This window comes from Balaenoptera musculus, chromosome 12 (assembly GCF_009873245.2).
Source record: "Balaenoptera musculus isolate JJ_BM4_2016_0621 chromosome 12, mBalMus1.pri.v3, whole genome shotgun sequence".
Taxonomy (NCBI): Eukaryota; Metazoa; Chordata; class Mammalia; order Artiodactyla; family Balaenopteridae; genus Balaenoptera; species Balaenoptera musculus.
Genome location: NC_045796.1, coordinates 69,054,480 through 69,079,278, shown reverse-complemented (window position 1 = coordinate 69,079,278; position 24,799 = coordinate 69,054,480). Strand labels below are relative to the sequence as shown.

General features: G+C 37.4%; 1 protein-coding gene across 5 annotated transcripts in view; it reads right to left on the bottom strand.

Annotated features, from left to right (window-relative positions):
• The window catches only part of RNGTT (RNA guanylyltransferase and 5'-phosphatase), a 323,844-nt gene that overhangs the window by 251,690 nt on the left and 47,355 nt on the right, over positions 1-24,799 (bottom strand). For all 5 annotated transcript variants that reach the window (XM_036871771.1, XM_036871768.1, XM_036871767.1 and 2 more), the window contains exon 9: positions 3,817-3,952. In XM_036871771.1, the coding sequence (XP_036727666.1) occupies positions 3,817-3,952 (136 nt within the window). The remainder of the gene's footprint in view (positions 1-3,816; positions 3,953-24,799) is intronic.

The following is a 24,799-nucleotide window of genomic DNA, read 5'->3' as shown; positions in this document are numbered from 1 at the left end:
ACAGTCTTCCATCTTCTGGCTTGCACACTCCAATATTTACCTGGTAAATTTTTAAAAAAGCAATGGGATGGGGGCAACAAGCATTCAGGTCACTTGGAAAATGGTACTCCCTCTGTTAAACAAATAAATACATATTTTATGCATGTGGCTTTCATTAGGGTAATTCTATCATTGAGAGTTTAAATGAACATTCACAAGCTACTCACTATTTTCCCAATATCACTGGTATAAATCTGAAACAGAGAAGCAAATTTCATCTTAAGACAGGAAGCATTCTCATACAAATTCCAGAGACTATTAGCCAGATATAGTTCAATCTGCCTTGTGAAAAAGGTTCAATACTGAAAAAGTGAAGAAATATTAAAGAACATGAGTAGCATCCCTGTAGAAAAGAAACTTACAGTTGTGGGAAGTCATAAGAAAGATGTAGAGTCCCTTTTCCCTCAAAAGAAAAATAGTGAAGGTGTGGCAAAGAGATAAACCACACAACCAAACACAGCAAACAGAAAGGTAAATGGTCTGCAGATAAGCCTACCAGAGATCATTCTGCAGAGAAAAATACAAGCTTCTTGTTGTACAGATTTGCACATGAAGTGTAACATACTAATTCAGCCTAACTTCCCAAACAGCCTTGTTCACCCGAAAGCTAAATAAAGAGAGCAAAATCTAAGTGACAAATTTCAGAATAGCCAAGAGATTGGATATCCTTGCACTATCAGACATTAAATTGTATGCTAAAGTTACAGCATGTAAGTCAACCTAAAACTACCACAGGAAGACCAAAATATTAATGGAATGGGAAAGCGAATCAAGAAACAAACAACAATATAAGGGAATCCCATGTACGATAAAAATGATGTATCTAATTAAAAAGGAAAATACATTACATTAGCAGACTGGTGCTGAGGCAACAGTTTAGACATTTGGAAATAAATAAAACTGTATCCCTATCTTACTCCTTTTACCAAAATGTATCGTGGATAGATCAAATATTTAAATATGTAAATGAAACCATAAAAGTATTAGAAGGAAAAACAGGGGACTATTATAATAATTCTGAAGTAAAAACATCTCTTTCTTAAAATGACACAAAAGCCAAATATTAAAAACCAAGGTGTTTAACTACTATATATAAAATAGATAACTAATAAGGACATACTGTATAGCACAGGGAACTCTACTCAGTACTCTGTAATAACCTATATGGAAAAGAATCTAAAGAAGAGTGAATATATGTATTATGTATAACTGATTCACTTTGCTGTACATCTAAAACTAACACAACATTGTAAATCAACTATACTCCAATAAATATATATTTTTTAAAAACCAAGGTGTTTATAATTTACCTACATAAATTTAAACTTGTGCCACGGAAAACACCAGAAAAAATAATATTTTTTCAAAATATGGGTCATAAGGTAATACCCCAATAGACAAAAACTTCTCATAAATCAGTAAGAAAAACATGAACACCCAACAGAAAAATGTATGAAAGATCCGAATGGGCAACTCACAGAAGAAATATAGTAACTCTGTACTGTACTAAATACAGTAAAAAAGAAGTGAAAAAATATTAAACCTCCTTAACAATTCACATAAATTAAGAGGTAAACATTTATTTCACTATGTGCCAGACACTATTATCAGCACTTTATATAAACTATCCAACTTAATCTTCACAACAGCACCAAGACCTAAGTACTGTGATTAGCCTAACTTCACTACGGATGAGGAAACTGAGTAAATGATATTAGGGCCCTCATACAATAACTCATGGAGCCAATAAGACACCATCAGTTAGAGTCAGGCTCTTAACCACTATGCTATACTGTCTCCTAAAATGAAAAAGTCATTTAAAATTAGAAGGTTTTAAATTTTCAAAACCCAGTGTTTAAGTCAGTGCATAGATCCTTTACAAATGGATGGCTGAACTGTACATGTGTTCAAACTTCCTGGAAAGAAGGGTGGCAATTATACATGTCAATGTTTAAAATGGGTAACGCCCTCAAATCCAGCATAGTGAACACAGTACAGTGTATCAGGTTACTGTCCCTGCCTTAGGAGGACCACTCCTCTTGTACTCCAAGTGGTACTGCCACCAATGAGTTCCTGGCCTCCACTGTCACTCTTCCTTGGATATATATATAACTCCGGCAAGGCCCTCTGGAATCTTCCCTGGGATTGATATATAGATATTGGGAGAAAAAAGTTCCCTTTCTGCTTGGGTTTCAAGGCAACTTGCCTCCCACGTGGAAAGAGCCTTCATGCAGAGTGAGAACAGACAGACAAGTAAGCAAAGAAAGAGACAGAAAGACAGCATGCCCAATATCACTTGAGTCCCCAGATCCAGCCTGAAGCAAGCCAAGCTGAAACCTAATTATTTGTGCCAATTTACTTCTTTTTTCCTCAGTTACTTTAAGTAGAATCTCACTTCTAAGAATCTTAATTATAAAACTGCACAACTGTGAAAGAAAAAGGTATAAGGATATGCATACAAGTGCGTCTTATAGTACAAAAAACTACAAAAAATCCAAATGTCCACCAAAAGAGGGCTGGCTAAATTAATTACAGAATTGTCTGTCAAACTTGCCTAATTAAAATCACTTGGGCACTTATTAAAAATAAAGATAACTTGACCCCTGGGAGAGTCTAATTCACTAGGTCTAGGATAGGCTACTGGGATAGGCCATATTTTTAACAAGCACCACCTATAATTTTCGTAAGCAAAATAGTCTGGAAACCCCAAATTACAGTGTTTACATATACAGTGGTCTATCATTCAGACTTTTATGTGAAAAAGGTCCAAAACACATTGCTGAGTGAAAACAACACAAATTACAAAACAGATTAACATTTAAACCTTTTCATGCAAAATTATGTAACTATCCACGTGGGTACATATTTGACCAAAGTATTCATTTTCAGCCAGGGCAGAGGTACCTGTACTCAGAATCTTACTGGGACTGGAAAGGGTCCCAACTCCCCAAAAGATTCTGATAGACATTCTGTTTAAGAATCTATTCTCTGAGTTACTGTTACTAATATGAATGTGAATCCTTCAGGAGCAGATGTTAAGATTGAATGTTCTGGCACAGAGAAAAGTCTGGAATAATGTTCATCAAAATGATAACAGAAGTTACTCCAATGGTAGGAGTTCATGTGATTTTTACCAGCTTTTTTGTAACGTTCTGTATTATTTTAATTTTTATTTACAATGAACCAATACATTTAGAATTGGGGAGAAGAAAGCTGTCTGCACAGGAGAAAGTTAAAATATTTTTAATCAAGTAATTTTGTGATTATTAAATATAGATTTTCTGAATGGGAAAATTCTTATCAGCTTTCAAAATTCAAATGTAAAAGTACAAGTGGCTGCTTTCAAAGGCACGATCCTCTTTCAACAAGAACTATTAGTCCATATAGCTAAAGAACCAAGGAAAAATGTGATATGTCATATCACTCAATTAAAATTCGACTGACAAGTAAAACAATAAAATGAGTTTTTCAATAAGAATTTTTTTCAATCACAAAGAACAAAAAAATTAAGATTTAATTTTGTTCACTTATTCTGTATCTAAGACAATGATCAAGTGACAGTAAGTGCAGGTAAGAGATAAATGGAATTTAACATCTTAACAAAAACTAGATTCAATTGTTTAACTGTCAATTATACGCCAATAAAAAAAACTTTTTAAAAAAACTGGATCTGATTCTAAATTTCCTGTTTAATTATTAAAAATACACATTTACTTGCACAAGAAAGAAAAACAGCAATGTTTGATTTTTTTAAAAAAAAGATAAAATATGACTTACCCCATCTAGGAGAGTATTTGATAAATGCATGCGGAGATCTTTACGAAATGGAAATTCCAGATTTGAAACATGAAACACTGAATTATCTCTATCAATCATAAAAACTTCATTTGTGCCATCAATCAACATCATATACCTTAAATGAAACATTAAAAAGATAATATTAACAGTAAAATTCAAGAATAGAGTCGTAAGAAATAACAGTTGAATTGTTTTTCCTTAGACTTACAATAGCTGCCTGGAATAATGTTCACCAGAGTCCCCACCTCCACCATCATTCAGATTAAAGTACCACAAATAACAAATTCTTTTTTAAAGAAGTTTTTGTTTCCTATAAAAAACATAGGGTATAGAGAAATCAAAGCTCTTTATGGAAACAATGTGATGTTCAAGAGCAACCTTATAACCCATCTTAGGAGAGAACGGTTGTCTAACTTTTATTAGATCTTAAACATCAAAGTTTACAAAACACACAAACACACATATATGTAATTATGTAATTTTATTGGCCCAACAACTATACAAATTAGGGGTTACTCTCTCCACTTTGCAGTAAAAAAAGAAAGTGATTTGCAAATGGCCAGACATCAAAGTACCTAATGTTCCTTCTACCACACAACAGTGAGCAGAACAGCTAACCCCTCTCTTTGAATTAATGTGATGATATAACCAGATACCACCATTTCAGGTACAATGCTCATTCATTACTATAAAATTAAAATATTTTTTAACACAAGCTCATGAGAATTTTTATTAGCCAATCAATATATGGGGGAATTTATATACTTTAAAATGTGTCATCCTTCAAATGGCCGAGTTACTATCACTGATTCCCAATTAGTTGATCGTCAAGAACAGAGCTCTACTGCACACCATATATAAAAATAAAGTCCAGATGAATTCAAGTCAAAGAAATTACAGACCAACAGGCTATACTACCAAACAGATAATAGCAAGATTTGGGATGAAAATGGAGACCAGACCCAGGTACCAAACTCTTCAAAGAATGAGAGAAATCTGACAGCAACAAATTAGAAAGTTAAAAGTCATGAGCCTCAAAGGAACAGAAGAATCACTGTGCAGTTTTGTTTGTTGTTAAATGAAACACTGGAAGACTAACAGTCTGGATGTACCACTGAGAAAGGAGGAGAATGCGGACCATCTGCCTAATTTCCTACCCATGAGGTAGGTCAGAAAAAAAAAGCAGCAACTCAAAGATGGAGCTAAATCAAGTTAAGGCTGGGGGACAGAAGAAACGTTCAACAAAGAGACGGAAGCAAACGTAGTACATGGCGGCTAATATAGAGGACAACTTGTTTCCCACAAACAAGTGCTCTAAAAAACAGAGAGACGTGTTCAGGACAGACGAGGAGAAATGGGAGGGCTGATTAAGGTAACAGAAGTGTGTGACAACAGGCCGAAGAGCAGCAAGGTAGACCAAAGGGGCTGACTTCTGGGGACTGGATTGGAAGCATGCTGTTACTAGTGTTTTCAAAATAATTAGTCGTAGCAGGCCCCTGGAGAGGAGGTGAAGGACTTGGGCCCTTGCTATGTATTGAAAGGGCTGTATCCTTAGGAGATGGGGATTGTGAAGACTCAGGTTGCACTTGGAAAAAGAAAATCAGCCTCATTCTGGACTGACTGTGCATCTGAGAAAGTCAGACCAACTGCCGGGCCAGCAGGCTGGCAGACAACAGGAATACTTAGTTCCCAAAGCTCTCCTGCACATGCTTTCCAAAAGCAGCAAATCCTGGTAGATAGGGAGAATCTAGTCTTCTTGAAGAAGTCAACCTTGCCCTGTGTGGTGTTTCAAAGAGAATTTAAATCAACATAAGAATAGGGCAAATAAGGACTTCCTTGGCAGTCCAGTGGTTGAGACTCTGAACTTCTACTGCAGGGGACATGGGTTCGATCCCCGGTTGGGGAACTAAGATCCTGCATGCCGCGCTGAGTGGCCAAAAATAAAAAAAGAATAGGGCAAATAAAAAGCCTTGTGATACCTTCTGCAAAAATGGTACTGAAGACACAATCCATCATGTTGTTTAAGGACCTAGGTCAGCATTTTGCAAACCTTATTATTTACTTTTAGGATTTCATGGCAAAATAAATTAGGGAAACACTATATCTTTCTCTGGGAAAGTCAAGATGACATATCAGGAACATTTAAGGTTGTAAGAAAACATGTAAGGAGTAACTCAGTTTTCCTGGGTCTCTCCCATGTATATAGGAGGTATACATGTTATTAAACTTTTTCTCCAGTTTAAAAAAAAAGAAGACATACATAAGTCTGTTTATCTTATTTAGCCCATTATTTCCTAAACTTAATCCTGATATCTGTTAATATCTGGCAGAATTAGTATTCTTTTCTCTTTTTTTTTTTATTTAATTTTTTTTTTTTTTTAATTTTTCGCTGCGTTGGGTCTTCGTTGCTGTGCGCAGGCTTTCTCTAGTTGCGGTGATCGGGGGCTACTCTTCGTTGCAGTGCACAGGCTTCTCATTGCAGTGGCTTCTCTTGTCGCGGAGCATGGGCTCTAGGCACGCGGGCTTCCATAGTTGTGGCACACAGGCTCAGCAGTCGTGGCTCGCGGGCTCTAGAGTGCAGGCTCAGTAGTTGTGGCACATGGGCTTAGTTGCTCCACGGCATGTGGGATCTTCCCGGACCAGGGCTCGAACCCGTGTCCCCTGCATTGGCAGGCAGATTCTTAACCACTGCGCTACCAGGGAAGTCCAGAATTAGTATTCTTTATTCACAGTTTGAGAAAAGCTGGCTTATGCTAACAAATTTCAGAATTCAGAAAAAAGAAACAGGACTTCCCTGGTGGCACAGTGGTTAAGAATCCGCCTGCCAATGCAGGGGACCCGGCTTCTATCCCTGGTCTGGGAAGATCCCACATGCCACGGAGCAACTAAGCTTGTGCACCACAACTACTGAGCCTGAGCTCTGGAGCCTGCGAGCCACAACTACTGAGCCTGCGCACCACAACTACTGAAGCCCACGCACCTGGAGCCCACGCTCCACAACAAGAGAAGCCACCACAATGACAAGCCCGCGCACCGCAATGAAGAGTAGCCCCCGCTCACCACAACTAGAGAAAACCCACGTGCAGCAATGAAGACCCAACACAGCCAAAAATAAAAAATAAAAAATAAAAAATAAAATAAGAAAGAAAGAAAGAAATGGTTTCCCTCTTCTGATCATAAGATGACAACAGAAATTATATTTCCCTTTTCACTGGCTGCCCAGAAGCTCAAAATTAAATATTATGTTCAAATAGAATAAGTATTAAACCCCAGGGTGCTGGTACATTTTGCTTTTTCTGTCATAATTATTCTCTATTCATTTTTTAACACACTTATTTGAGATATATATATATATATATATATGAATGCATACATATCTTACTATCAGACTTTTCTTTTTACTTCAAGTGGAATATCAATTAAAAGAAAATACTATCTATGTATACTTATGCATAAACAGATTTAAAAGACCAAGGAAGGAAAGGCATTAGAAGATGGAATTCACTATAAAGGATTGCTCATGGGAAACTCAGCTTGCATCTGCAGAGATATCAGAGAAATTATTTAGCAGTTGGTATTCAGGGATTCTTCTGCACATATAAATTTTCAGGCTTTGGAACAGAAGTTTCTGGAATGTGATTTTTGGTTTGAACTCCAGTCATTCCGAATCACATGTACTTTTGTTACGTGATACCCATGAAAAATAAGAAGCTATTTCCTGTTAGGGAAGAAAGGTAAGGAATGTGGATATAACCTCAATTGCAAATTTAATATACAGAATTACTAAATTATTTGTATTATATCCATTCTCATTAAAGACAAAAATACAGAAGTTTCACTGAATTAGAAAGCATTGATTCACTCTTTATATTGAAGTATATACACCAAACCATATAAATAACAGAAAAGCCAAATTTATAAACTGCTTTTATTTATTTAATTGTTTATTTATTTATTTATCGCTGCGCTGCGCGGCTTGCGGGATCTCAGCTCCCCGAACCCTAGGCCCTCGGCAGTGAAAGCGCAGAGTCCTAACCACTGGACCGCCAGGGAATTCCCGTATAAACTGTTTTACTTTAAATACTGGTTTTCCAGCTTGACTAGAAACTATCCTTTGCAGCAGTCACTGAGATGTGAGATAGCTAATCAAGTAAAACCACCAATTATACATTAATACAATTCAGGAAGTACATAATTAAAGAGGAAAACTGATTAAAAACAAAATATTGGTAACTAATACCACCTTAGAGTTTTAACTCACATTCCTAATAGTAGTCTGAGGGTAAAATAATCTTTAAACATCTTATAATTTAAATTTAGCACCAATATTCATTAATATGGAAAGAGATCCACAATATATTAAATGAAGAAAAAGCAAGTTAAAAATCAGACTGTATGACTATGAGGGGTAGGGAGATAAAACTCTGTATGAATAGTAAAATAGACAGGAAAGCCTACACCAGAGAATTATCATCTCTATGCGGAATTATCAATAATATTTGCTTTCCTCATTATACTTTTTTGTACTTTTAAGAAATTATAGAAATAAGCACAAATTGCTTTTACAAGCCAGGAGGAAAAATATTAAAGCTACAGAAAAAACAAAAAATAGAAATACAGTCTAATCAGAGTCTGAGAAATGGTTTTTCCTTTGGCAATAAAATAAGATGGGATGTTAAACCTCGATGGTCATATACCACAGCAGCTTCAACATTAGAAGGTATTTCTCCTCTCTTATTATAAAGCATTCATAGTGGGTAATAAAAACAGAAAAGTTGATCATTTAAATTGATTCATTTCACCACCATCTCTTGTACCAATTCCTATCAAACTCACTATGGTTTTTTGTTTTAAATGATTAACCAGTTAATTTTTTAAAATATTTACTAAAGGGCCAACAAGTTATCAGGCACAGATGCTAGAAATATAACAATGAACAGCACAGGTTCTTCACCTAACTTCATATAATTTGTACCCTTAGCAAGAAAACAAGACATTAAACAAATAATCCCAAACATAATAAGTATTGACAAGGTGAAGTACTAGGCACTACAGGAGCATACAAAAGGCAGAACCTGTCAGAGTTTAGATATCAGGAAAGGCATCCCAGAGGGATTCTCATGTAGCTGATAATAACAGCAGGTTATGATCACTTAGTGAGCAATGGCTACGCAGGGAGCAGTGTTCAAAGCCCTTTCTATTAACTCAATTAAGCCTTACAACAATCTTACCATGTAGAGAAAATTATTGTCCCCATATTCCAGATGAGGAAACTGAAACCACAGTAAGTAACCTGCCCAAGGCCATAAAGCTGGCAAAATAGCAAAGGTGTTATTAAAATCTAGACAATAATCTATCTCGACAGCCTCTACAGTATCCTGCCTCTACCTGCATTGTGCAGAAGTTAACCGAGCAACTTCTGTGGGGGGTGGAGGGAAAAGGGAAGGGGAGATGGGGTGTGTGGTGAGAACCAGTGCTTGGTACAGTCTACCAGTTGCAATATCCTTGAGACAAAAACAGAAGGTGCGTGTTTTGGCAACAAAAAATTCAGAATACAGAAGAATGGAGAGAAAGACGGAAATGGCATGGCTTGAGTCTAGAGAAGTAGTCAAGGACTTAGTGATTCATGAAAACTCTTTTTCACTTTATTCTAGAAAGTGGAAAACCACTTGCATGAGACAAACAGAAACCATAATGGGTAATTCAAACCCAAGAGATGTAATACAGGAAACTGGTTACAAAGATATTGGAAAGCTGAAAAGGTTAACAAGGGAAGATGAAGATAACAAGAGATGAGTAACTGCAAGAAGCACTACCACCCAAAGGGCTGCGGGAACAAAACAGAAGAGGCGTGTTATCAGAGGCCAGGAGCTTGGAGGATGGGTGTTGCTGAGCCTGGAAGAGGGTGGGGAGGTCCACGGAGCTCAGGGCTCAAACCTCTAAGGAGGTGGCACCAAATGGCTAAGACCTGGACCTCTAAGGAGAGGAGCACAGCACCTCAAGTTTCAGTCTCTACAGAGGAAGCACAGAAGGGAGGATACTCAAACAGCCTAGTGGGTGAGGAAATGCAAGTGGCACTCATTTGCCTAAGATGCACCCTCCAGAAGCTGGCACCTCTGAGAGGGAGCAGTGCGCTTGGTGCTGGGAGTGCCAAAAGAAGCTGGGAACGAAGTAAGAGTTGTCGCTGGCGGCTGGAGGGGTAAAGAAAGTAGAAACAAGAGAAGTCCCTTCTCTCACCTTCCTAATTCCTCCGTGCTCCCCATGGTAAAACCCAACAGAAGGCGAGCTGGCAAGGGAGTCAGAGAAATGCAGTTTTCGGAGTCCCTCATCACAGTTTAAAAGGGTGGAACGGGAGCTGAGAAATAGCAGGTAGAGAAACACAGACCACTGAAAGGCTTTTAGCAAACTAACAGCACAATCTGACCTGCACTTTTCAAAGTTCACCTCCAGGTAATGTATACTCCTATAGGACAGGAACCGATCTGTAGACCAGAGAAATTAGGAGGCTTTTATGGTACTCCAACTGGGACTACAGTGGCAATGATAACTTAGAGGTAAGCGGATAAATTCAAAACGTGTAAGAGGCAGACTGACGGGATAGTGTGCCCTTGACTGGCTGTGGGGCTGAGGGGCAGAAGAAGTCGAGGAGGACTCCCAAGCTTCTGGCAGGAGGAATGAGTGCACTTTATTTGCTGAGCCGTGGAGCACTGGAGGAGGAAGCAGTCGCTGTTCAGTTTCGTTGGGGAGAAGTGACAGACAGGATACGGACATGGATCTTTTCATTTTTACATCGGAAACCAAAAGGCCCAGATTTTCTCTATCCCTGTCTCTAGCAGGTTGGAAGTAGGGTCTAAGTCAGACAACCAAATGCTCCCTTCCCAGAACTTTTAACTTGAGTGACAGTGAGGCACAGGAATAGATGAAAAATGATTCAGAGCGACAGCAGAGGCACCATCACCAAGTGCCTACGGGTGGCTTCCTATTCCAAGTGTTCCTGTGCCTGACCTTGGCTCTGGTCCTTGCTGCCTGGCTTCCCTTGATTCCTATCCATTTTCTGAGACTGGTTCTCCTGAGAGCCAGCCTTCCAATATATTCCTTTGTTTACATTAGCCAAAGTTGATTTCTACTGCTTACAGTCGATGCAATGCTAATGCATATGCTGTTTGGTGGTTGTTGTTTTTTTCCCATTTTGCCCACTATATACTGCTGAATTCAAGTAAGTTATATATGCCCGTGACAGAACCACACTGTAATGTCCCCCAACCTATCCTCAACACCAATGGTTATGTGATACCAGCTCTTTACACAATAACTTCATGCCAAGAGATATGCCATCTATTTCCTGTCCTTCAACAGAGATAAGTGTACAATGTTAAGCCCAGAGTCTACCTTCCCTTTGTATCTTTTCCCTCATAAGAATTCACTGCCAAACCTCTACTGTTTCTATACCAGCTACATTTCCTCTCATTTCTATTCCCAGTAGAACTGGCATACAGCCTCTGAAACCTAATTCTCAAGATTGTAGAGAAATAGTTATATTAAAATCTCTTGTAAAGAAATTCACAATTTAGAGCCACTTCCCCAGATACAATCATAAACCTTCCTGACATAAGAGCAGTTGGTCAGACTCTGGCCCTGACCCACCAACACCTGTCAGACATTATTCCAGAAATGATGCAAGAACTGCTGACTTGCTGAACCCCAGCTTTCTTCCTTCCCCATGGGGGTTTAGGCACACTTTGCCTTTTTCTCTCACTAGCTCACTGCTCAGTAAAATTGATCTCTGGTAATCTCTTTTGCAAAGTATATCCACATCCTCTTTAACCCATTTTCCCCCCATTTCTTTCAACTCTTAAACCAAAGAGAAATTTTTGTTATGTATATTTTACAATTTTTAAAAATGAAAAACCATTTTCCTCCTTCTCACCTTGTTCACTTAGTTCCATTAATGAGCCTAAGAGAGCTCTAATAGAGGCTAGTGACACACCTGTATCAAGCAAAATTAAAAGTCGTGAGTTTTTGATCCACCTAGACAAAATAATCAGCGTCACAAAGTCCCCTCACAGTCTCCATCATGCTCTCAATCTAGCTCCTCCTCATCTTATAAAACTCAAATTCGTTTTCCCCAACAGAGTTTTCATAAACTTCTTTATTTGTTGCAATATAGTTTGTTTGGTTACCTGTATTGAAACAGTACATATTGCCACTTTTCACAGCAGACAAACACAGCAAATGATTTAGCTACCTTAGGAATTAAGCAAGCTTTATAGGCTAGGTTGGGAACCTAACCACCATTTAGACTACAATTCTATGGAAACACAACCTAAAGTCTACCAACATAAATTAAGGAATCTCAGAAAAAGACTTCAGATAACTTGAAACCATCACCGTTTACACTGCTTCCACAAAAAGACCAATATTTGATGATAAAACAATGTAATCCCTACACACAGCTTTACTTTCAAACATAATGCTATCTGTAATCTGTTTATCTGACACAAATAACATTTCAACCTTTGAAAACAAAAACTACTTGAAGTACAGCTTTACCTTATTTTATCTTCCCAGAAACTCAAAGAACTCATATTAAGGTCATTCTTATTTTCACATTAACAAATTAAAGAGAACATAGACACAAACAGTAACACTACCGCCACCTAACCTTTTTTAAATTTTTTATTTCTGCTATTAACAATCACTGAAATGAAGACACAGTCCTAACATATTCTTCACATAACTGTGAAGACAGTTCTCTTCATCAAAAACTATCAAAATTTTCATTCAACATTATAAAAGATTCCAACCTAACAGGTATTTTTATCTTGATTTACTGATTCTATAGCAGCGTAGACTTCTTCAAAAGGATTAGCTCCTTTTTAATCTTCATATCACATCAATTTAAAGTTATAAAACAGATGTGATTAAAGTTTTATAGTCTTAAATTCACTTTAAGACCACAACTTCATTCTATTATGTGACCACTTGTATACATACAACAGTAATTAAACAGACAACGTGTATTATTTAATTTTAAACTGCAAAGCCCATTCACTTCCCCACCAATTTAATTGTCAAACTTGTCTAACCAGCCTCTGATCTTAGAATGTTAATTGTATGTTAAATGGCAGGTCAAAAGCATGCCACTGAACATCTGAACAGTTTGCCAACATTTAAATGTATCCTACTTAAGCATAGTCATCTTTATTTTATATGTTGTTTATACAGCAAATTTTCCACTATGTTATGTTCATCTGAGTTTTAAGTTTGGTACTTGGTAAACTTTGTCTATGGAAAAATCATCAGTCAAAAGACTTTTATTTCACCTTGGGTAATTCATCGCAAATAAATCTTGAAGACCTAGGGGTATCTACCATTTAAAAAAAAAAAAAAAATCCCAAATCCTCCAAGCCTTCTCATTAAAATATCATGTATGCCTATTTCTATTAATAGAGAGTAAAAATTTTTAAAGCACAGATGTTTCTGTTTCAAGAAACCCCCTTCAACCAGCAAGATTTAGTCTGTGCAAGCTTAAAAATCAACGCTCTAAAAGAATCTGGCAGGTGTAGGGCCCAGTATCAGCTTCTAGAGGCCTCCCTCCCATTCCACAGAATTAATGATACATAATACCAATAATCAAGTATATAATAAGATTTAGAGTAAATTTCTTCCAAACCACTCAACAATTTAAAAATTTAATTTTCTTACTTTGTTTTCATGAAGTATGAATGGTACCAGTGCTATCATTATGGGCATTGGGAAGAAAATTCCAGTTCCAGAGTCTGTAACACCAGATTCAATCTGCTTGCCATCTAGACCACTAAAAATAGGCAGGCATCCGTAACCAAAAATCTCATCAAATATTATAAAATGATTCTAACTGCCCAACTCCTAAGTATATGCTTTTTTTTTTTTTAATAAATTTATTTATTTATTTATTTATTTATTTATTGGCTGGGTTGGGTCTTCGTTGCTGCAGGCAGGCTTTCTCTAGTTGCGTTGAGCAGGGACTACTCTTCATCACAGTGCGTGGGCTGCTCACTGAGGTGACTTCTCTTTGTTGCAGAGCACGGGCTCTAGGCGCAAGAGCTTCAGTAGTTGTGGCACGCAGGGTTAGTTGCTCCGCAGCATGTGGGATCTTCCCAGACCAGGGCTCGAACCCGTGTCCCCTGCATTGGCAGGCGGATTCTTAACCACTGCACCACCAGGGAAGTCCCTAGGTATATGCTTTAACTTCAGAAGTGCAACTGTCTTATCCCTTTCTCATTTTGCCATCCTCCACTGCTCAGAAATATGTACATGCCTACTGCTAAGCCTATGTATGTGTAAAACTATACCTTGTCCTAAAATAATTACCTTCAAACTCTTACTCAAAACTCCCTTTCATGAAATCTCTTATACTCTAAACAACAGGTCCTATTCAAATCACTCTATCACTCTAAGTTTTCTAAAAATTATAAATCTAATATGTACAAAAAAGAATTGCCTCTGATAGAAGAGAAGCATACGGGGAGCAAGCGGGAGCCTTAAAGTCCACTTCAAGGAATTTTAACTTTACTTTTAACTGAGCTGAATTACAACTAAAATGCAACACGTTAAAAGATAAAATAATATACTATATGTTGTTCATTAGTGAACATTAGTTATAGAGGTATTTTATTACATACCATTAATTATATATTAATATATAGTAAATAGGGGGGAAGATATCTATAGGCAAAACAGAAGGCACCAACATAGAAAGATATGTGGGAGTCCACTGTGGAGGTTAAGACATTCATCCCAGACAGGCTCTTCCTAGCTGTGTGATTTTGCACAAATCGCTTGACTACTCTAAGATGCAGTTTCCTCATCCAAAGTCTCCACCTCCTAAGCTGGTTGCAAGAATTAAACGAGTTAGTACCCTCAGGTTCAAAGCAGCATTATCCATGACAGCAACAGTGTAGAAGCAACCCAAGTGCCCACTGACAGACAAATGGATAAGTAAAATGTGGTATATATATTAAATGGAATATTATTCAGCCCTAAAAAAGGAGGGAAATTCTGAAGTATGCTACAATACAAATGAACCTTGAGGACATTATGCTAAGTGAAATAAGTCAGTTACAAAAAGACAACTACTGTATGATTCCACCTATACAAGGTACCTAGAGTAGTGAGAAATCAGAGAGACCAAAAGTAGAATGGATGGTTACCAGGGGCTGGGAGAACTGGGGAATGGGGAATTATCATTTAAAGGGTATAGAGGGCTTCCCTGGTGGCACAGTGGTTAAGAATCTGCCTGCCAATGCAGGGGACACGGGTTCGAGCCCTGGTCTGGGAAGATCCCACATGACGCGGAGCGACTAAGCCCGTGCGCCACAACCACTGAGCCTGCACGTCTGGAGCCTGTGCTCTGCAAAGAGAGAGGCCGCGACGGTGAGAGGCCCGCGCACCGCGATGAAGAGTGGCCCCCGCTCGCCGCAACTGGAGAAAGCCCTCGCAAAGAAACGAAGACCCAACACAGCCAAATATAAATATAAATAAATAAATAAATTTATTTAAAAAAAATAAATAAATAAAGGGTATAGAGTTTTAGTTTTGCAAGATGAAAAGAGTTCTGGACATGAATGGCAGTGATGTTTGCACACATTATGAATGTATTTAATACCACTGAACTAGATACTTAAAAATAGTTAAGATGGTAAATTTTATGTTATGGGTATTTTACCACCATACAAAAAAATGAAAAAGAAAAAGAATTAAATGAATTAATATATGAAGAATAAAGAACAGTACCTGGCACATGGTAATAAAATGTAAGCTATTGTTATTATACTATGTCCAGGGCACATAGTAAGTACTTAATTAAGGTTGGATATCATTATTATTAATACTATGACTACTACTTTACACAATCCAAAAAAGAGTCAAGGTCATTAATAAACAAAGTCTGGATAAGACAGAAAGGATTCATTTCCTATAGGCAGGGAAGAAGAGGACATCTCTTCTGAACAGAGAGGAAAAAGATGAGTGAACCAAAAATTTTGAAGTGCAGAAAAGTAACCCACAGGTAATTCTCTGTGAAGGTTACCCACAGCCCACAAACTCAAGCTTATATGCATCTTTACATAAAGGCAGGCAAGAACTACAGTAAGTAGTTCCTTATTTCTTTTTTCTATGAAGAGCTGTAACCCAAGAAAATTTTGTAAAATCAGAAGCTGCACTACCTGAGTGAGCAATAACTCAAAAGAGCTCAAATCAAAGAACCTGAATCAGGTGGATCTCTCAATCTGTCTAGGAAACTGTTTCCTAAACACTAAAATGATAAAAACAAACCTGAGCCTAAAATATTCCAATGCACTAAAACAGCTTCTTAAGATTTACTAACAATAATAGTATATATAAATAAATACAATGACTCCAAAAGGTATTGTACATAATGGAAAATTACCATGTTTTTGTCCCACAATCTAGCTCATTACATAAAAATTAGTAAAAGGATAATTTAAATAAAATTATAATTAAGGGAATTCCCTGGTGGTTCAGTGGTTAGGACTCCTCACTTTCACTGCTGAGGGCGCGGGTTCATTCCCTGGCGGGGAACTAAGATTCCACAAGCCGCACAGTACGGCCAAACTTAAAGTGTGTGTGTGTGTGTATGTATATATATACACACACACACACACACATATATATATATATATATATATATAAAATATACTAAATCTACATGGGCTCATATTTCCCTTAGCAGCTTAAAAGAAACATAAGAATTATCATAACAGTAAGAGTAGCTGATCAAGTCCCTTTCTATGTACAAGTTTATAAGATCAACCAATTAACAGAGTTTAGGGAAATGCAAGAAGTAGAATATAAAAGCATACCTTTCAACTAGTGAAAAGAACTGTCAAATCAGGACTGAATTATTTGCTACCAGCAATATGCATCTTGCTAAGTGCCACTTCTGTGGGCTAGAGTATGTTCCCTCCTCCTTTCCACCAATCTACAAAGAATTAGAGAATTATGGACTCTTAAAGGGTTGGAAGGGTTCTTACAATGCAGTGCCACTTCACCCAAGTAGTAGGTACACACACAGGCGCACACACACACATATATCCCACCTCCAGCCCTGCGACAATCCCAAACAGCACTTAAGGCACAAGAAAAACCAGGCTAGATTCAAATGCAAGTGAGAACAAAAAGTATTCATACAGGCACTACCAAAGACACAAAACTATCTGGTTATATTACCTTCACCAGTTTGTAACTGTCTGAAAATAAAGTATAGGTTAATAGTCAACTTACATAAATAAAAACATAACGATTTACCTTCCTATAGCAAGAAGCTTCTACCTCAAAGACGAGGTTTGAATACAACATAGATATTTTTTAATATCTTCTAAGTTCATTTAAATGTTTTTCTTAATGGTCACCTAAAGTCCAAAATCCAAGAACTCTAAAACCATAACTGAATACGGACACAGTTGGATAAATCAATCTCTTCAAATCCTCAAAAGTGATAAGGTTAGCAAGAGAAAAATCTTAAGATACATCTTAAAGATTCAAACTGAATAACATTGGCTAAATGAGTTCCATCTAATTAGGGGGACAGGAGGATTTCTCTTGGTTTGTAACTATTTCCTTATGCTCAGAAATATGGCTTTTCGTCACATTAAAAAGTACAAGGGACTACCATGGCGGTCCAGTGGTTAATACTCCGCGCTTCCACTGCGCGGGGTGCGGACTCGATCCCTGGTCAGGAACTAAGATCCCACATGCCGAGTGCCATGGCCCAAAAAAAAAAACAAAAACAAAAACTCAAGCCCACAACTGTTAATTAGGTATAGGCCACTGAGCAAACATGGTCTCTCTGGTATCCTCATCCTGAGAAACTGGAATAGATTCTTGCTACTTAAAGTGTGGCCCTTGGACCAGCAGCACTGGCATCACCTGGGAACTTGTTAAAAATGCAGAATCTTGGGCCCCATCCCAGACTCACTGAATCAGACTTACATTTTAACAAGATCCCCAGGCGATTCATATGCACATTAAATTGAAAAGCACTGGATTAAATAACCTCTAACCATCCTTAATACTCAAATTGCAAAGGAAAAGAGAAAAGCCAAAATAAGCAAAAATAAATTAAAATTTTTAGAAACATATGAAAAAAAAGAGCTTCCACTAAAATGCCTGTTCAAAAGTTATAGTCCGTAGATTTTCCCTCTCTTCTTAGTTATAGAAATATTGTTTTGATACTGACTAGGGTAAAAGGAGCAGAGGATTAAAAAGAGAAGAGAAAGAAGAGTAAGCAAGATCACAAGTTAGTTCTAATCCCAGTCTTCTAGTTTTCACATTTTACATTTTGCAACTTTTGAAACTCACTGTTGCCTACACTAGCTGAATGCCAATATAACCTACTTTCAATAAAAGCTTTCACAAAGGTCCCCAAAAAGGTTCACTTAATCGTCCTTGAGTATAAGTGAAAATGAGAATAAAAGTGTTGCTATAGGGGCTTCCCTGGTAGTGCAGTGGTTAAGAATCCGCCTGCCAATGCAGGGGACACGGGTTCAAGCCCTGGTCTGGGAAGATCCCACATGCCGCGGAGCGACTAAGCCCGTGCACCACAACTACTGAGCCTGTGCTCTAGAGCCTGTGTGCCACAACTACTGAACCCATGTGCCACAACTACTGAAGCCCTTGCGCCTAGAGCCCACGCTCAGCAACAAGAGAAGCCACCGCAATGAGAAGCCCGCACGCTGCAACGAAGAGTAGCCCCTGCTCGCCACAACTAAAAAGAAAGCCCACGCTCAGCAACGAAGACCCAACGCAGCCAAAAATAAATTAATTAATTAAAAAAAAACCAAAAACACCCCTTTAAAAAAAAAGAAGTGTTGCTATAGGGGCTTCCTGTGCCTCCTGTCAGAAAACCCCCTGGAGGAATCTCGGTTGGCTGGCTCTCTGTGACATTACCTCTTTCTTCCTCCAGTCACAGAAGTAAGTTGGCGGCTTCCCCTTCCGCAGCAACTACTCCTCAAGTGTTCACTTCCCTGCCTTCTGTATTGCTATGAAAGACACTCTCTTGCCATACTCTGTATTCCAAAAAACAGCTCTTCTAAGTACCTCAAAGGCCACTGGGCTAACCTACTGATGCAGCAGTCCCAAGCGGCCTTCAACTTCAAGATGATTGAGGTAAAGGATCTCCCACCTTACAACTTCCTAACAACAACCCAAGAAGAAGTAGGAGTTGGTGTAACCGTCAAAATTTAAATAAAAAACTCATGGCTCAGAAATCCTTAACACTCTTGACATGTGTAAAAATATACACTAACAGTTTCACCAGCCACCAGTATAATAATTGTCTTCTTTTAATCTAAGCACCTTACTGCCCAGTGGCTAGAACTTAACAGAGATTCTGGATTTACAGCAATTATTAGGTCAGTCTAGCTCAGACAGGCTGTTTCCGCTTCATGACTTCGTGTTGCTCCTCTTGCCCATGTTACTCACTCTCCACTAGTCATCTTCCTCCCAAGAATGCCTACGTTCCAGAGTCTATGTCACATCATTTATAGGAAATTATATTTCATATTGTTCTCTCATGTATTCCTATTTTAATATCGCAATTAGATTTACACCCATTTAAGGGCATGAACCATGTCTTAAATTTTCTTTTTTAACATAGGCTCAAATTTTAAAAATAGAACTTTACCATGACTATGGAATTTCTCTTTAGAAAGTTAGAGTTCGGTTTATTTTATTTTAATGAATCTATTAATTTGGTAGAAGGTGTAACTATTCACAACACTTACCAAGCACATGTTAAGCATTATTCTAAGTGATTTAGATGAAATTACTTAATCCCATAACATCTAGGAGGTAGTTATTATTGTAATCCCTATTTTTCAGATGGGCAGGTTGGGAGTTACAGGGGTTATATAACTTTCCTAAGGTCACATGACTAGTAAGTATGGGAACTTCAGGATTTAAACCCAGGTAGTCTAGTTTCAATACCCAAGCTCTTAACCACTACACTATACTGCTTCTCAAAAACAGACCTGTTTTACAAGCTAATATACTTAAGTATTTTTGTTTTTTAGAATTTTATTACATGATTACCTTTATATGTCCATGATTCTACTGACTATGCAGAATACCTAACACAGGCTCACAATCCCTCTTATCTGAAAACTCTGGAGTTAGATATACTTCCAAATTTCAAAAAAAAAAAAAAAAATTAGACAATCTTAAAATATACTAAAAATAAAATAAAATAGGTACAAACTAATTTTCCTTTCAAAACTTTGCCATTGAAATTGACCGTAAAAAAAAAAAAAAGAAAAAGAAAAAAAGAAATTGACCATACACTAAGATAGTTAATTTGGTGGCTCCAAGTACATCGTCAGAACAGCTACCATTTAAAACTTGTCAAAACTTAGAAATTTTATAAAACAAGCAACATCTTTTATGTGTATCTTAATTCTACTATATAACAATGAATCTTTTTCTCAATTATTTTACTGAAAGGGAAAGACCTAATCTACAAGAAATTTGAAATAATTTTACGTTTAACACAGATATTATACTTTACCACACATATTTTACTATAAAAATCCCATTATTTATTTTAAATGTATAAACAGACTAATAGCACCGCTAGGTTATATTTAAGAAAGATAATTAAAAACGCATGTAGAAGATGCATAACACAAAGATGCTTGATTTTATTTAATATTGCTTTATGCACATAGGGAAATACAAGTACATAAAATTATATCTAAGTGCACCAAATGTTTTAAATGACTTAATTTCCCAATTTATTAGTACGAAATGTTTAATGAATCACACTATTAGAAATTAACTGGTTTCCACTGGTCTTTGTTCATGTTCACATAAAATTACCGGGAAAAAGTCTAGATGCAAGAATGTCAACAGCTAAATACTAAATACAGTAGCTAACCACTGAGATTACAAAATTAAATATAATATGGACTCGTCGTATTAAGGCAACTACCAAGGCCAGATCACAGAGTCGATTCAATGTGCAGTTGCTTAAAGTTTACAATTTAAGGAGCAATTTTATTTGTTCTCATTATATACTGTATTCTGTACCTCTAGCTACATTTACATTTTATCAGGATAATATAACACTTAAAAGGCTTAAAAGCCATTTTAAATAATTCATTGGGAGACAATTTAGTTCTCTGCCCCAGCAAAAATATTTTAAAAATTAAATTTTCTAAAGTCTAAGATGTTACGAAAATAAAATTTGTCCAGAAAGGCTCACCTGCCCGCAAAAACAGCAGCAACAGCAGAGCTGGGCTGAAAGCCAGGAACATACTGTTCTAAGATGGGCTGCATATAAAATCTTCAAACCAGATCTCACAATTTAAAAAAGAGCTGTCAGAATTACTCATTTTCAATTTCTTTACCTAGTTCACAGATACTAATGCCTTTTGGGAATCAGATTACCATAAACATGCAAACACTGAATATAGTTCCTAAAGAAAGTAAAGATACTATATGATGTATAATTTTAAAAAACAAAAGCATATGGTTATAGAAATTTCTTTCCCAAAATATAATTGGAGCATATATATCAAAATCGCTATTCTTCATATACCATGTACAAGTCCAACGACTGTTCTACCCTTACGAACAAAATTTCACTATCTAAAACAGAAGAGTTACATTCCAACACAAAGTTTTTCTATAGACTCCTTTGCTCCCAACATGAACAACTGAGAGCAAAACCCACATGAGATAAAAGAGAATCTTCAAATCATTCTTTCATTTTCTGAGATTCCAACATAAGAACATCAGTTTCCTGAAGCAAACAAAACACTTTCAGAGACTTTAATGTGGCAAAATCGTTTTTACAAAACTAGGTCCAAAATGACACACTACACAGTCATCTACAAATATAATTCATATGCAATGCACAAAAGAACATGGCAACATTATCAAAACTGCTATGCTTTCAGTACTGTTGTATACATGATCCCACTAATCCTCACTAAATTCTTAATAATCCCAAACTAGTATTTTGGGATGTATTAGATGTACAATGCATTGGGTAACAGAATTCTACTGCATCACAAAAGCAGCCTGAATTAAAGCTGGTCCTCTGCTGCCATCTAGTGCAGTCATAAAACGCCAAAACTAAACCAAAAGTGACTGGAAAAAAACTTTTTGGTGATGAATCTGTTTAATAATTATTAAAAATACTAGTTCAAAACATGGTCCTTAAATATCACTGCAGAAAACGCTACAAAAATATTTAATAATTTACTTTAAAATACGTGAGTGTTGGGCTTCCCTGGTGGCGCAGTGGTTGAGAATCTGCCTGCCAATGCAGGGAACGCGGGTTCGAGCCCTGGTCTGGGAAGATCCCACATGCCGCGGAGCAACTGGGCCCATGAGCCACAACTACTGAGCCTGCGCGTCTGGAGCCTGTGCCCCGCAACGGGAGGCCGCGATAGTGAGAGGCCCGCGCACCGCGATGAAGAGTGGCCCCCGCTCGCCGCAACTGGAGAAAGCCCTCGCACAGAAACGAAGACCCAACACAGCCTTAAATAAATAAATAAATAAATAAATTTATTTATTTAAAAAAAAAAAAAAAAACTTGTCTCCCGATACCTCTATCCTTTAAAAAAAAAAAAAAAAAAAAATGTGAGTGTATTCCCACAAATGCATTCTAGAGCATATAGAATAGAGCAATAAGTGGTTATAATGAACTATCAGGTAATAATTACTCATATGAAAAAAGTTACCTAGAATAATATTATCACAGTACTGTTTGTTATAAAAGCAAAAATTTCAAAACAATTTAAATTTTCAACCACACAGGATTTCTCAAATAAATTATGGTGCATTCATACAATGGAATATAATGATCCAGTATGGCTCCTTTTCCTCCCAAGACACTATCAAAATGATAACAAAGTTAGATTTTTTTTTTTAAGTATAAAGCCATCTGGTGGTTTTCAAAATATGGTCACAAGTCCTCAAACTCTTTGATACTCTTCCTTTTAAGAGGTGGAGCTAAATTTCCCTCCCCTTGAGTGTGCGCTGGATTTGTATCTCACTCCCAACAAACAGAATATGGCAGAAGTGATTGTAAATAACTTTTGAGATTAGCTTAGATTATAAAAAGACTACTACTTCCATCCTGGATATCCTGAAATATCTTGGATCACTTGCTCTGGGGGAAGCTGGCTGCCATGTAGTAAGGACATTCAGGCAGCTGTGAAGAACCACATGGAACCCCAGAGTTAGTATGAAGATTGCTTTAAGCTGAAGACGTTTGAGATTCAAGAGATGCAGAAAGAAGCGTTCCCAGAGCTTCCCTTGTTTGACTAAAAGCAGAAACTTCTGGGAATGAGGCCACCATAAATCACCTCTTTGGAGCAGCTTCACTCCCAGGAAGGAGACTGAGAGTGAAACTATCTTAAAACCCCTCTCTGGGGGAATTTTACAGCCATGAAGAAGATGGAAAAGATCAATCACACCAGCATAACAAAGATTATCATAAACTTTCTTCTCTCCTGTTGTTATCCTAAAAACAGGTTCTCCTAAAGAAACCCATTTGTTCTTCCCACAGAAGCCTGTTGTCTCCATTCCCTTTCCCCTATTAAGTTAGGTATATATATATATATATATATGCATGCCCCTAACTTTAGTCATTTAGCACATCACTTCTTTTGTGCACTCCCACAGGCATATGAATAAACTTTTTTTCTCTTCTTTCCTCAGTTTAATCTGCAAACTCCCAAACACTAAACATAGTGGGTACAAGTTTTTCCTCCCCACCCAGCCTATGGACAGGCCTGCAAGGCAAGGAATGGAGGCCTCAGGCCAACAATCAGCAAAGAACTGAGGCCTGCCATCAACCACAAGAGTAAGCCTGGAAGTGGAGCCTCGAGGTGACAGCAGCCCTGGCCGACAGCTTGACAGCGACCTCATGAGAGTCACTGAGCCAGAACGACCCAACTAAACTGTTCCCCAGAACCATGAGATCATAAATGTTTGTTGTTTTATGCTGCTAAATTTGAGGGGGTAATCTTGAGGTAATTTGTTAGGTAGGAATAGATAACTAACACAACACACAACAATGAAGATAATGAAGGAAAGGGAGGAAGACCATCACCAGATGAACTATTGCAATAAATTTCTGCTAGACAAGAAATAGATGGAGAAGTGCTGAGAAGCATTGCACAAAGGTAGCAACATCCACAAGTGGAGCTGCCTATTTTGCAAAATCCCAAAGAAGATCCAGACCCAGAAACATCAACTAACGAGAGTGACAACAGGGACTGAAAAAGAGAAATTGGTTATTTTTAACTAATGTACAACAATTAAATCCCCACAACTCACAGACAAGACATACAGGTTAACCAACTCCTAAGCAATCAATCAATGAAACTGGAGGGCCCTTCTCTAAAGAAACTGAACCAAACCGTGAGGTAAAGCAGCTACATGGATAATGGTGCCCGGAAGTAAAGACCTCTCCAGGTAGTAGGACTGAAGGTCCTCCAGCCAAACTGCTTATCATAAAGCAAAGGTCTCAAGCTGACAAACCCGGTCCACATTCACAGAATTTCTTCCAAGCAGTTTTTCTGCCTCATTTTTAAATGCAAACAGCCAACCAAGGAGCATTGTACATTTAAGGAAAACCAGAAACATGAAGAAGAAAGATGATTCAAGAAAGAGAAAGTAACTCTATACCCTTCAGTTAGTATTCTTATAAGAGATTCAAAACTCTATCATGTCCATAAATTAAGAACAGGTTGGCATAAAAAGGTATAAGCAGAGAGTAAAAATGCATAGGTACTCTTGAAATTTAAAAGCATAATTACTGAAATTAGTAATTTATTAGAAATATAGAAAGAAAATGAGAAAATCTCCCAGAAAGCTGAAAAGGAGACCAGGAGATGAAAAGTATGACAGAAAAGATAAGAGAAGAAAAAGAATCTAAGAATCTAGGTGG